Here is a 13,212-nt window from a genome sequence, read left to right as displayed (position 1 = left end):
GCAATCATCAGCAAATTCAGTCCCTTAATATCACTTTATTTCAGAGAAGTATATACAAAAGAGGTGAAGGACCCAGTACAGAGTCCCTTGGTGATGTCTTTCTGTCTAGATTAAATATCCCTACCTTAATGGTGTGGGTTATGTGCATGGGCTTGTTTTCAGATGGAAGCATTTGTCAATAAGCTCAACATGGGAGGTAGTACTGAAGTACTTGGCAAGGTCCAAGTAAGCAGTATACAGTGTATTCCCTTACGCATGGCTTTATTATCCTTAATGAAGAACTCAACCAGGATAAGCAGGCATGACCTGTCTTCTCCAATGCTGAACTAACGTGTAGCCGTGCCACTATCCTACTGTTATAAAAAAACTATTGATCTAAACCTTGTTAGTGTAAATACTCATTCTGATCTACCCTTTGAATGATTTTTTTTATATCCTTGTATTACCTGGATTAGAATGTGTTTGTATGATAATAACTATTCATATATATCATATCAATGTTTTGTTTTCTCGCTACTGTCTGCTCAAACAAGCATTGTTTTTTTTCTCATTGTCACATGCTAGAATGATTCATCACACTATGTATGTATGTATGTATGTATGTATGCATACATGCCACCTTTTCTCTACTTTGTGGAGCTTTTTTCCTTGGGCTGAAAAAGGATTTTCCACCTTGTCAGACTTTCCCAGTCAACAAAAACAATAAATAAAAATACATTTTAGAAATCATGAATAGCATGGGTTCTGCTACGTTATAAAGAATTCCTTTTGCTGATGATTACTACATGAAATATATATATTTTTCTAAACTGGTGACTGCATCGCTTTCATTTTGTGGTCACACTTACTGTTATCACTGTTGGTTTACAGTGGTGCACTGTTGTTTTTCTTAATATTTTGAATGGCAGTATGTGTACGGGTAAATTGTTTTTATTTGGGATGGAGAGGATGAAAGAAGGTACTTGAAAAGTAGAGTTGTGTAAATTGTAAAACACCAGTTCAATACTGATTCGTTCACAAAAAAAGTGCTGTTGTATGAATTTCTTTTACTGTGACGTAGAGCCAGCAATGTTTTCTTGGTGCTGCTTTTCTAGGTAGAAATGGTAATCACAGTACCCATGGTCTGTGCTCACTGTAATGCCAATAAAACATCTTTATAGTTAGAGTTGCAACCTGAGAGCAGTAGTAAAGTGACCATTTGGGAAATTCTAGCAGCTGACTGATTTGAAAGATCTGTTTCTAGTTTTCTAAGAAAATGGGTATTTCAAAGTACTTGCAGGAAATCTGATAAGCTAGAAACTTTATCAGAATACTTATCAATTTATAATATATTGCTTGACACTGAAATGTCTGCTTCTAAGTCCAAAGTTGCAATAAGAAATGTGCCATCTTCTATAAAACAAAGTCAGATATAGTAGATTAACTTGTTTCGCAATGGGGGAGGGGTTACCTTGCACAGTTTTCACTTTGATATCCCTCATTGAATTGCATACTATCGTCACAATTATTAAATCATTCTTGTCTACAATGTTTTGTCATACAGTCCCTTAATAATGCCCATTTGTTAGTCAAGTGCGACCACAATCCTTTTTCAGGGAAACTTGGAAGCAACGGCTGGTTAGCTGACTTCAATGCCACACAATAGGCAAATAAGGGCTGAGGGACTCAAACCTTGCACCACATGACCTACAGCTCACAGCCTGAGCGCACTGCGCCAACTGCCAAACTCACTTATTTATCCATTCGTGTGACTGCAGTGCCTGATGCACTTTATGGATTACCGCTTTTATCAAAATCAGTCTCAGTTTTAGTATCAGCAGATTTCTGCACATAAACAGTTCCAAAAACAGTCACAGTTTCAGCAAATTACAGGAAACATTTGTCCACAATATCGTTCCAGGAAAACTGCTTGTGCATCATATAGTTTGTATAGTTTGTCTGCCTCAATCATCTGCAACATTTTTTTTTCTGTTTCCAAACCTCTTTCCTCTATCACACAAGTTTAATTTTGTTTTCTGCTATATCTGTGCAGTGTGAGTCTGCCATTTATCCTGAAATGTTCTGTTGAGGACAGGTCAGATACTAATCTCTGCAAAATAGCACACTGAATCTTTGAGAGTATAGCAGGCATGAATGAATGCATACATGCTGCAGCAGCTATTGTTTCAAGTGCCTTGAAAGGACCAAAAAAGAATGTGCTTTCAGAGGCACATAACTTATCAAAAAACAGAAAGTTACATTAGCTGACTGATAAAATGAGTGTCACGTCCCAACAATCCGTAATCAGCATAAATCTCTATTTTTCACCAATGTTAAGCGCTTTCATCTACTAATCCGTAGATGAAAAATAGAGATTTATGGACTGTTGGGACGTGACACTCATTTTATCAGTGAGCTAATTTAACTTTCTGTTTTTTGAAAAGTCGGGGTTCACTGATTTACTTTTTTGGTGCTAGGCTCATAACTTAGCTGAGACACTCTGCTTTTAACCTACTAACACTGTTTTTTCCTACACTAAAGTATGCAGAGCAGAACTGTTTGTTTCCAAGTTAGAAGTATGAACAAGCTATTCAGATGGCAGCTGCTTTTATGAATTCAGGGGGTAGCAGTCGGGGGCTAGTGTTAGTTTTTAGTTTCTTTAGTTATGTCTGTGTGTTGTGTAGCGACAGGTTTACAGCTTCCTTTTCTCTAGAAAAAGCAAGTCCTTTTTGTAAATGAGGTCTCAGTATAGCAAGCAACATGCCTCATTTATGATGCATATGTCCCCCTACCACCAGACAAACTATATTTATTTTCTGAAATAAAACTATTGTTATAGTGAGACCACAATGCTTAGTTTAGGCTCATATGAATAGGATATCTAACTTCAGCTACTATAGCAATCAGTTATTCCTTCATGTAAAATCAAGTGAGTCCTGCTAATTTTGCTGATGTATTAAGTACTAGCAGTCCTTGTTACGGCATCTTTAATTGATGGCAGGTGTGTACCCAAGAAGACTAAATGCTGTAATTAAATCAGGAGGTGGTTCCACAAAGTATTAGTTTAGGGTGTGCACACTTATGCAATCAGTTTATTGGAATATTTTTTATATTTTTCCCCTAACAGATTTGTTTGTTTTTCAATTGAATAGGTCACATTAAAGGTGGGAAACGTTTTGAAATGATTTATTGTGGTCACATTTTGTTTATATCACAAAAACCTAGCACTGTACCAGCAGTGTGTTCACTTTTTATATCCACAGTATATATATCAGCTGAAAACACATACTTTGTGTCCAGCTTCTTTTGACAGTTTCTTTTTTAATGTCTGGAAAAAAGCCATTTGGATAAATATAGAAAAGACCATTTTATCAGAGCATTTAAATGTATCTGAAAAGTACCACACTTAAAACATTTAAACTTTTATGTACAGAATTAGGGACAGAGCAAATACAGAATTGGGGGAAAAGCCCCAAATCAGGAAAATATATTTACTTATATCTGCAGTGGTGGTGCTGCGGTAGCATTGTCGCCTCACAGTAAAACGTTGCAATGTTCGATTCTCAGCTAGAGCATCTTCTGTGTGGAGACATGCGTGAATGGGCGTACCTTCGTTGAAGGTTTTGCGTCAGGGCTGGCAACTCAGCACGTAAAAATCTATTGCCAGTCATTAGTGGACCGGAGTTCTGCTGTGACGACCCCTAACCGGGAAAAGCCGAAAGACACAAACAAATTTTCTTAAAATAATTTCTACCTAATGAAAGATAAAGCCAAAGTTCTTAACACACAGTATAATACACAACTCCTAACAGGAAGACAGGGAAGAATAAAGAGGACACTGAATGAATAATTAACTACATACTGCAATGGGTTAATACACCCCAATGAATCAAGTTAGCTTCAGGCTACATCTGCCAAAACAATACTGAGATTATTTAGTTAAACATTCATTTGGGCTTTTTTCAGGGAAGACCTACTTCAGATGGCACCAACTTTTATCTCTTGTGTACTCTGCATCCTTTCTGTAAGATTATACACAGTGTTAAGAGCTGGATAAACAGGTAACTACCCTTATTTGATGCTGGAAGATCAAAAGGCTGTAGGTTCTATTCCCACCCCAAAATAGCAGCCCAAACTAAATGGCATTTTAAGTCATAAAATGATTTCACACTCGAACAAAAGTTGGAGATGAATGTCTAAGATGATGAATACCTTGCAGATCCCAGCAGGAAGACAGGACTGATTATAAAAGTTTTATGACAGGGCAGGGTACACACCTACACTGAAGATTAATATGTTCCATGTTTCTTTTAGTGTACTTTGTTGTGATCATATATACTGTACCTTCCTAGATAGCAGCAGTAAGCAGTTTTGACACATTTATTTAAAACAGCTGTTGATGTACTTCTTCTTAAAGGGCCTGAATGTGTTTAAGACCATAAAGAGAGGGATTAGTGTGTGTATATTTAAAAAAAAATAAACTTGTATTAGTAATGTTTATATTTTTCTTATTTGTTGTACTTTTAACATCTCTCCCAGAAGAGTTAGTATTTCAGGGGGTGTCATTAGCACGACCACTGCAGTTCCATTTTTTGGCAGTATTGTCTGTGGACACCTAAAATTATAAGAAAATGAAAAACATAAGATTAACATTTTTAGCTAGGGTAGGATGCTTGGGCTTACATTACAATAATCTAAAAATAAATAAGCAGGCAGAGTACCAGACACATACAGTGTGTTGTTAAATCAGTATCTGTGGTACTTCAGAATCAGCCTCAGTACATGTAAAATGGAATGCCTGGAAAATCATTTCTGTTTATTGGTCCGGGACTGGTACTCTAACTTAGATTTGCTTAAGCTTTTTGGTTCTGCTCCATATGCGTCCTCCTTTTCTGGAAAATTACATAATTGCTTAAAATATTTTGTGCATAGAAATAAGGAAATGACTGCATTTGAGTGCTTGGCTATGACAATGGTTACAGTATGATGGTATTCTGTATGTCTGTTAGGGAATTTTGCATCATTTGTGTGCCAGAAATAGGTCTCTGAAATAACAGTCTGTAGTTTACATCCACAGAAATCAATAACATTAAACACTACATGTCTACACACACACACTACTCTCTCTCACTCACTTCACTTGGTGGTGGCAGTGACTGTAAGATTATGTGCAAGTTCTTGGCTATTGAGATGTGAAAGAAATACAATAATGTAACCATGGAGATTTATTTTACTTAATGTAGGCTGGCAGCAGTTTCTCTGGGTAGACAGTGAGTTGGATTGGGGGGCATGCCTATGTGTGAATAGCTGCAGTTCTGTTTTGCTTTGCAAGAGTAATGTTGATTTCACTGAAGTAAGACTGACAAGCTTTATGTGTGTTGGGGGGGGGGTTACTCACCTTCATGACAGTGCCTTTTTGTGCTTTTAACCTGACAAGATCAAGTCGTATATTGTGGTGGGGCCGTGTGTGACTGAACAAATGGCCCTGATGCTTACTGTTTTAAGTCTAGCTTTGCAAAAGTATGTCTGTACTTTAAGATGAATGTACAATAATTAGCAAGCTTGAGTAGTTCCATGTATGTTTCATATCTGTTCATTCTCTATACTGAATGTTTATTTAATATGTTGAGCTTTTCTTCCTGGACATTGTTAACAATGACAAGGGATTTCTGTTTTATAAAACAGTGTTGCATTGTGGGAACTCAAGTAAATAAAAGTAAAATGCATGAAATGTCCTTGTTGACAGAAGCATTAGTCACGGCTCCTAAGTATGCAATGCAGCTGTTACTGTTGTTTGTACTTTAATCCTGACAGGTAAAAAGCAGCTACTTTACTTGGGTAATGGGGGTGTTTGTGAATTCATTGAGGTGACTGGCCTTGTTTACTGTCTAAATTATGGCTTTGCAAAACTAATGTGTCTGAGGGAGTATGCAATATGCATACAGGCTGTGACTATTGTCTTTATGCAGAACATGTATTTTGATGCTGGAAGGATCAAAGCAGAAACTGTAGTGGTGGTCAATGAAATGACTGCCCCTATTTTAGTTTTAGTCCTGCAAAGCCAGAATTAAGACAGAATGCAAGCTGTGACAGTGTGTGCATCACAAATGCATTATTATAGTCTTTTAAATCCTGGCAAGGCCAAGCCAGATAGTTGGTAGGTCATGGCTGTGGCAGACTGTCAATGAAATGAGTGTTGTTTCTGAAGCTGTACTTTAACATGTATACAATAGTAGCACTTAAATCATTTCTGCAATATCTTCATTTCAGAGTTACAACAACTACGATAACCAGAATGAGTGAGCAGAGTATAGAGCTACCAGTTTTCTTTCCAAAATTTTCCAACAAGGCAGAATACAGACTTCATCAGTTGGATGTGCACAGACAACTGAGGTTTTACTTGGATAGGGCACAGCAGCAGAGGAAATCAGACCAGTTGTTTGTGGCCTTTGCGGATAACAGGATTGGCAAAGCAGTAACTAAGACCACTATCGCTAGGTGGATTAGGGATTGTGTTTAATTTATTTATGCATCAACAGGAAGGGACCTTCCATTTCCAGTTAGAGCGCATTCTACTAGGGCTATGGCAACTTCAGTGGCCTTCCACGCAAGACTGTCGGTGGATGAAATATGTGCAGCGGCCACTTGGGCTTCTCCACATACTTTTATTTTTCATTACAAACTGGACGTGGCCTCTAGAGGTCGGGCGTCCTTTGGTTCCATAGTGCTCAGGAGTGTTTTCCAGTGAGCCTCCCAGGATCTAGGTGCTAGGGACGCTGTCCCATCAGTTATGAATGTAGGCGAGATAGGATCGCATTACATCTTTTAGTTATGTATTTGCCATAACGATAGATGTATGTGATCCATCTCGCCTACATTCATAACTGATCGGCTCCGACTCGGCCGATACACTAGCACGAAGTCTCTCATTGGCTGGGCCAACTCCCTTATCCCAGAATGCACCACGCCCAAACCCCCAGATCTTGTTTGCCGCACAACAACTCACCCACATGTGCCACTCCGACTGCACAATAGTGTTTCCTCCAGATCCAACAGGTAGGGGGAAGGAGGGCGGGTACGTAAGAATGTAAAGTCTGTATTCTGCCTTGTTGGAAAATTTTGGAAAGAAAACTGGTAGCTCTATACATTGCTACAGACAAAGAGCAGAAGAAACCGTCGGAAGAAATGACAGGTTTAGTCTTAGAGATACACTATCCTTGTGAAAGATCAGATAAGGAGGCTTAACAGAAAGGGCTTGAAGCTCCCAAACCCTTCTGGCTGAAGTAATAGCTATCAAGAAGGCAGTCTTCCAAGATAAGAACTTTTGCTCACAAGTGGCCGCCGGCTCGAAGGGATGAGACGTCAAGGCTCCTAAAACTACATTCAAATCCCATGGCAAAACAGGTTGCGACACCGGGGGGTGAAGCAACCAAGCTCCCTTAAGAAAGGCCTTACACAACTTATGACTCATGAGTGAAGGCTCAAAGGCAACATGATAATTAGAAATCACTGCCAATTAGACTTTAAGCGTGGAGACAATGGAACCCTGTCTAAAAAGAGTGGCCAAAAAATCTAATACTGCCGACACCAGGGCTGTCAGAGGGTCAAGGTTGTGCCGCTGCGCCCAAATGGCAAACCTTTTCCATTTATTAGAATATATCTCCTTAGTGGAAGCTCTGTGAGAAGAAGACAGAATCCGGACCACCTCAGGCGAAAGGATATGCTGTCTGACTAAAGTCGAAGTGGAGCAGCCAAGCCGTTAGCTTGAGAGTTCACAGTGATGGATGGGCCTGACTCGACTGAAGAGTCAGGAGGTCTGGAACTGGGTCCGGAATCCAAGGATCCTTCACTGCATACATCCGAAGGAAGGGAAAACAAACTTGGCGGGGCCAGTGTGTTGCGATCAAAATCATGCTGCTTCCCAAGCAGATCGCCTTCTGAATCACCTTTGGCAGTAGTGGGACCGGAGGGAAGGCGTAGAGCAGACCGGAGGGCCAATTGTGGACTAGAGCATGCCTGGGTGACTCCCCCTGGGGGGGGAATCAGGGAGAAGAAATTGCTGCACTTCACGCTCCAAGGGCTGGCGAAAAGGTCGCAACAGGGAAACCCCCACTTGGAGAAGATCCGAGCCGCTACTTGGTCGTTCAGGGATCACTCGTGAGGCATCAGAATAACTCTGCTCAGCCTGTTTGCTATCACAATGGACTTCCCCGTAATGTGCGTTGCCACTAGAAATCTCTGGGAAGCGATCGCCCAGTTCCAAACTCTCATGGCTTCTCTGCAAAGAGGATAAGACCTGGTTCCTCCCTGCTTGTTCAGGTACCATACTACCGCCATATTGTCTGAGAAGATTGCAATGGTACCCTTGGGAAGAGAGCTGTGAAGTGCCTGCAATGCTAGAAGCACTGCCCTCATTTCCAGAACATTTATATGCAAGTGGGTTTCGTGATTCTGCCATGTGCCTTGAACCGTCTTGCCCAGATAATGCCCCCCCACCCTATCTGGGAGGTGTTCGTGGTCACTGTCACTGTGGCAATGGGGGAGGGGGGCAGAAGAGTCTCCCCTGGTTCAGGTTGGAGGAGAGAAGCCACCAACGAAGATCTCGCCGGCACGTTTCCGTGATGAGAATCGGGTAGGACAATGGCAGATCTTGGTATGACCACTAGGTCGACAGGAGCCATTGGAGAATTCGCATGTGCAATCTTGCCAGAGGGACCAGAAGAATGGCGGCCACCATCGACCCCAAAAGCTGAAGGACCATCCTGGCTAAGGCTTTCCTTCGGGGTAGTAAAGCTAGGACTTGGTCCTGTAGTATCTTTATCCTCTCTGTTGGAAGGAATGCTCACATCTCTACAGAGTCTAGCTCTGCACCTATAAAGGCAACACGCTGTGATGGCAGCAATACAGACTTTTCCCAGTTGAATGTAATTCCTAATAGATGTCCCAACTCGATGGTAGCACTCACGGCTTGAATAAGAAGATGCCTGGTGGGGGCGGTGAAAAGCCAGTCATCCAGATACGGAAACACCTGGAATCCCAGACGTCTCAGGTGAGCCGTCACCACTGCCAGACATTTGGTAAACACCCTGGAGGCTGTGGTGAGACCAAAGGGCAGGGCCCGGAACTGGAAGTGACTGGCTCCTAGGCGGAAGCGTAAATGTATCCTGGATGCTCTGTTTATCTTGATGTGATAATAGGCGTCCTTGAGATTGATGGAGCACATCCACACTCCTTTTTCCAGCAATGGGAAAATGGATTGCAACGTGACCATCCAGAACTTGGACTTCTTTACGAAGCGATTTAGGTGGCTGAGGTCCAGAATGGGTCTCCAGTCCCCTGTTCTTTTCGGCACCAAAAATAACTTTGAGTAAGTTCCTAATCCGGTCTAGTCTGCGGGGACTGGCTGGATGACTCCCTTTCCGAGCAGCTTTGCGACCTCTATGGCTGCTTGATCCCGTTGACTGGGTGGCACGTCCGGGATTTTCCTTGACAGTGGAAGGGGACGGATAAAGGGGATGGTGTAACCTCCGGCGATGATACGAAGCACCCACTGATCCTGAGTGATGGAACCCCAGGCCCTTGGATGCGTCAAGAATTGACCGACGACTGGCTCCGGAGACGCACAGTCGGCAGTCCCTCAGGGACACTGGAAGGAGGAACCACTAAAGGATTCGCAGTCTCCTGAGTTGCGGGGGCCTCCGCCTCCTCTAGGGTGACATCTTCCAGAATAACCCCCCCCTCCACCTCTGGAAGGGGGGGGGTCACTCTGATGGGCAGGGAAAGGCTTTTGGGACTTTCTGAACCACATCTTTCCTCCCCTCCGAGCCTTGGGATAAGGTCTCGAGGGAAACGAAAAACGGGCCCCAACGGCAGACAAAGTCTTACCCTCCTGCTCACATCTAGTGAGTGTGTCTTTCACCTTGGGTCCAAAGAGAGAGGACCCATCGAATGGAGCGTCGGTGAAGGAAGACTTGAACGCCTCCGCAAAGTGACACAAGCGCATCTAGGCTTGCCTCCTAAGGGCTACACCCGAACTCGCTGCCCTACCCACCCCTTCGGCTGCATACGATATGAGCCTCATGGACGAGTTAACAATGGACAAAAGGGTAGACAGCTGGGCGTTGACAGACTGCGTCAATGCCTCAGGCATGTTACCTAACAGGGTATCTCCCAACTCCTTTATGAGATCCCTTTGGAGCCTCGTAAAGTGACATAAATAATTCAGCGACCGCAGGGTAAAGGTCGCTGACATCAGGGTATGCTTCCCGTACCTATCCATGCTCCTGGACTCCTTGTTAGGAGGATGGATAGAAGTAGATGCCTCTGCCACATCTTGCTGGGTGGCAGACGCCACCACCATAGCATCAACCGGAACTCCCTTGGTTAGAAACTCCTTGCCGGGGGGTGCGGATAAAAACTTGTTGGGGTGAGAAGGAACCGGCTCCACAGAATCAGGGTGTTCCCACACCCTTCGACAAATAAGGGCCAGTAACTCATAGAAGGGTGGAGACACCCAGGAGGTGGAGGGTTGGGCTCCGAAGGCCTTGAGGAAGACCGACTTCTCCGCGGAAGGGGTTTTGGATGGCCAGTCGCCCCTCTGTCTCAAGATCTTCAGGATATCGGAGAACGAGACATCATCAGAGGACGACTTAGGGGACCCTTCCGCATCATTGAGGTCGGTGTCCGAGGTGACAGACTCATCTGGGGAATCTATGTACTTCCTCTTGCACAATTTTTTCCTGGGGGGCTCTTCAGGCATGAACTCTGAAGGCTCCTCAGAAAACAGGGGACCACACAAGGAGGAATCCTCAGGCCTAGGAGCTGCACTGTCTGAAGACAGGGGGGCACCAGAAGCTCTAGTCGCCGTGTCTAGGGAAGGAGTCGCAGATTCAGGTGAAGTCACTAGAGACTTGGCCAGCGCGCTCCTCATAGCCTCGAAGGCGGGCACACCAGAATCTGAGGAGAGGCCCGTCCCCGAGACCATGACCGGTGTCTGGGTTCCCCTAGCCGAGGCGCAAAGAGGGAGACTCCGGGCCAAAACCAGAAGCCCCAACGAATCCCCCCTCGAGCCCGGCTGAGGACACCCGAGAACCTAAACCTCTGGAAGGCAGAGAAAGGTTTGGAGCTGAAAACGGTGCCGACAGACTAGCAGTGGGTCTCGGGACCGACTCAAGGACTTCACTCGACTCTACGAACTCCAACGACACCAAGGTTGTCGGAAGAGGAAGAAACGGTATCAAAAGGGCTGGCTCCGGGGCCGACTGGGCCAGAGCCAAAAATAATTTGGATGAGACAGGTGACTGGAGGAGCCTCTGGACCCCCCTATCTACATCCGAATCTGAAAGCCTGGAGGACCTGGAGGAAACAGAAGGGGGCCAAGAAACTTTTTCTATCGGCTCCGAGACAAAGCTAGGAGGCCGGCTCCGAATCGGCTCCAAAAGGATCGGGGCCGAGGGAAACTCGACCAGAACAGAGACCCCTTTCGGCGCTGATGGTTCAGGAGCCAATGAAACCGACCCCAGAGCAGAAACACTCTCCTGCGGCTCCGAGACCAATGGAGCCGAAGAAGGAGACCCAGATTTAGACCCTCTATCCTGCGGCTCCGAAATCAGTGGAGACGAGGAAGGGGATACAGAATTAGCTCTTTTTGCAGGCGGCTCCATGGACTTGTCGGAGCCGAAGACTTCTTTAGCTTCGCTTTTGAGGAGGGAGAAGAAGCCAAAGCTTCCACGAAGGCTGGATTGATCAGACCCTTCAGAATAAGCTTATTTTTTATCTCATGTAAGACACGAGAGGAGAAAGCATGACAAACACTGCAAGATTCTTGCAAGTGTTTAGCCCCTAGACAATAAACACAGATGGCTTAGCCATCTGTCAGCGACATCTTGTAATTGCATTTTGAACATTTTTTAAAGCCTGATGGCTTATGTTCCTTTTTTTGCCAGACATACTAACTGTAACACACTCAAAACACACAAGGAGGGAAGGGGGGGAAGAGCTGTAACTTCTAACTTAAACGCTGTACAAGAGATAGGGCAAAGGCCCTCTAACTCAAACGGGCCTAGCCCACCAAACAGAAGGGATTACCACAACAATTTAAAAAGACAAACACAGTCAATCACACTGGAACTAACAACAAGGTAGCTATTAAAATAGCTGTTTGAGTATAAATTCTAAAGCTAACTGCCAAAAAGCGACCAAAAGGCCAAAATAGAAGGGTACTTAGCCACAGCCAAGTTGAGACCACGTCGTTACTCTAGGAGCGGCAAACGAGATCTGGGGGTTTGGGCGTGGTGCATCCTGGGATAAGGGGTGTGGCCCAGCCAATGAGAGACTTCGTGCTAGTGTATCGGCCGAGTTAGAGCCGATTCTCGGCTCCGAGCCCATCAGTTATAAATGTAGGCGAGATAGGATCGCATTACATCTATTAGTTTTAAAGACTTAACTCTGAATGAAAAGTTAAGAATCAAGAGGACTGGAAGACCCACACATGATCTGAAGAAAGAGTCTCCAGGTACAAGTAGGTCAAGAACATACACATGCAGCTTCAACAGGTCAGTGTATGACAAACGCACCTGTTTCCTCACAGCCACAGATCCAAACAGCTTGTACTGCTTCCCATGTTTGTTGTTTGGTGGAGAGGATGCCTAGACATCAAAGGGTATGAATGACCTGAAGAGAATGGAAGAAAAGTCCAGAAAGCATGAACAGTCTGCTAAACAGTTTGACAACCAAACGAGTCTAGCAGTGTTGGGAACTGTGGAGATCAGGTCTCAGTTAAGTAGTGGATACCAGTTATCAGCAGAAAGACACAACAAGAAAGTGGAAGAAAACAGTCATGTTCTATCACTTATAATAGACTGCATCAAGCTGTGTGCTGAAGAAGAAGTTGCTTTAAAAGGCCATGATGAGTCTGAAGAGTCATTGAGTGCAGGAATGTTCTGGAAACTGGTAGACTTCAGCTGCAAGTTTGATCAGAAGTTGGCTGAACACTTCACAACTTCAACTGTTTTTAAAGGAACATCAAAAACTGTTCAAAATGAACTCCTGGACTGCATGCTAACAATATGCAGAGAAGAAATAAAAAAGGAGATTCGTACTGCAAAATTTGTAGCAGTAATTGCAGATGAAACCACTGATTTTGCTGGGCTATGGCAAACTGCTGTTGTGTTCCGTTATGTTGTCAATGGACAGGTGTTGGAACGTTTTTGGCGATACTTTGCACCACCTGAA

At 43.8% G+C, this 13,212-nt stretch overlaps 1 protein-coding gene across 1 annotated transcript in view; it reads right to left on the bottom strand.

The window, feature by feature from the left end:
• The window catches only part of DIS3L (DIS3 like exosome 3'-5' exoribonuclease), an 830,646-nt gene that overhangs the window by 325,392 nt on the left and 492,042 nt on the right, over window positions 1-13,212 (bottom strand). Inside the window, 1 exon segment of the mRNA XM_044077862.1 lies at window positions 10,930-10,935. Coding sequence (XP_043933797.1) covers window positions 10,930-10,935 — 6 coding nt within the window.

The sequence above is a fragment of the Protopterus annectens genome, chromosome 7.part0, assembly GCF_019279795.1.
Source record: "Protopterus annectens isolate FY-2018-M chromosome 7.part0, PAN1.0, whole genome shotgun sequence".
NCBI classification, from domain to species: domain Eukaryota; kingdom Metazoa; phylum Chordata; order Ceratodontiformes; family Protopteridae; genus Protopterus; species Protopterus annectens.
This window is presented reverse-complemented; position numbering and strand designations above follow the sequence as displayed.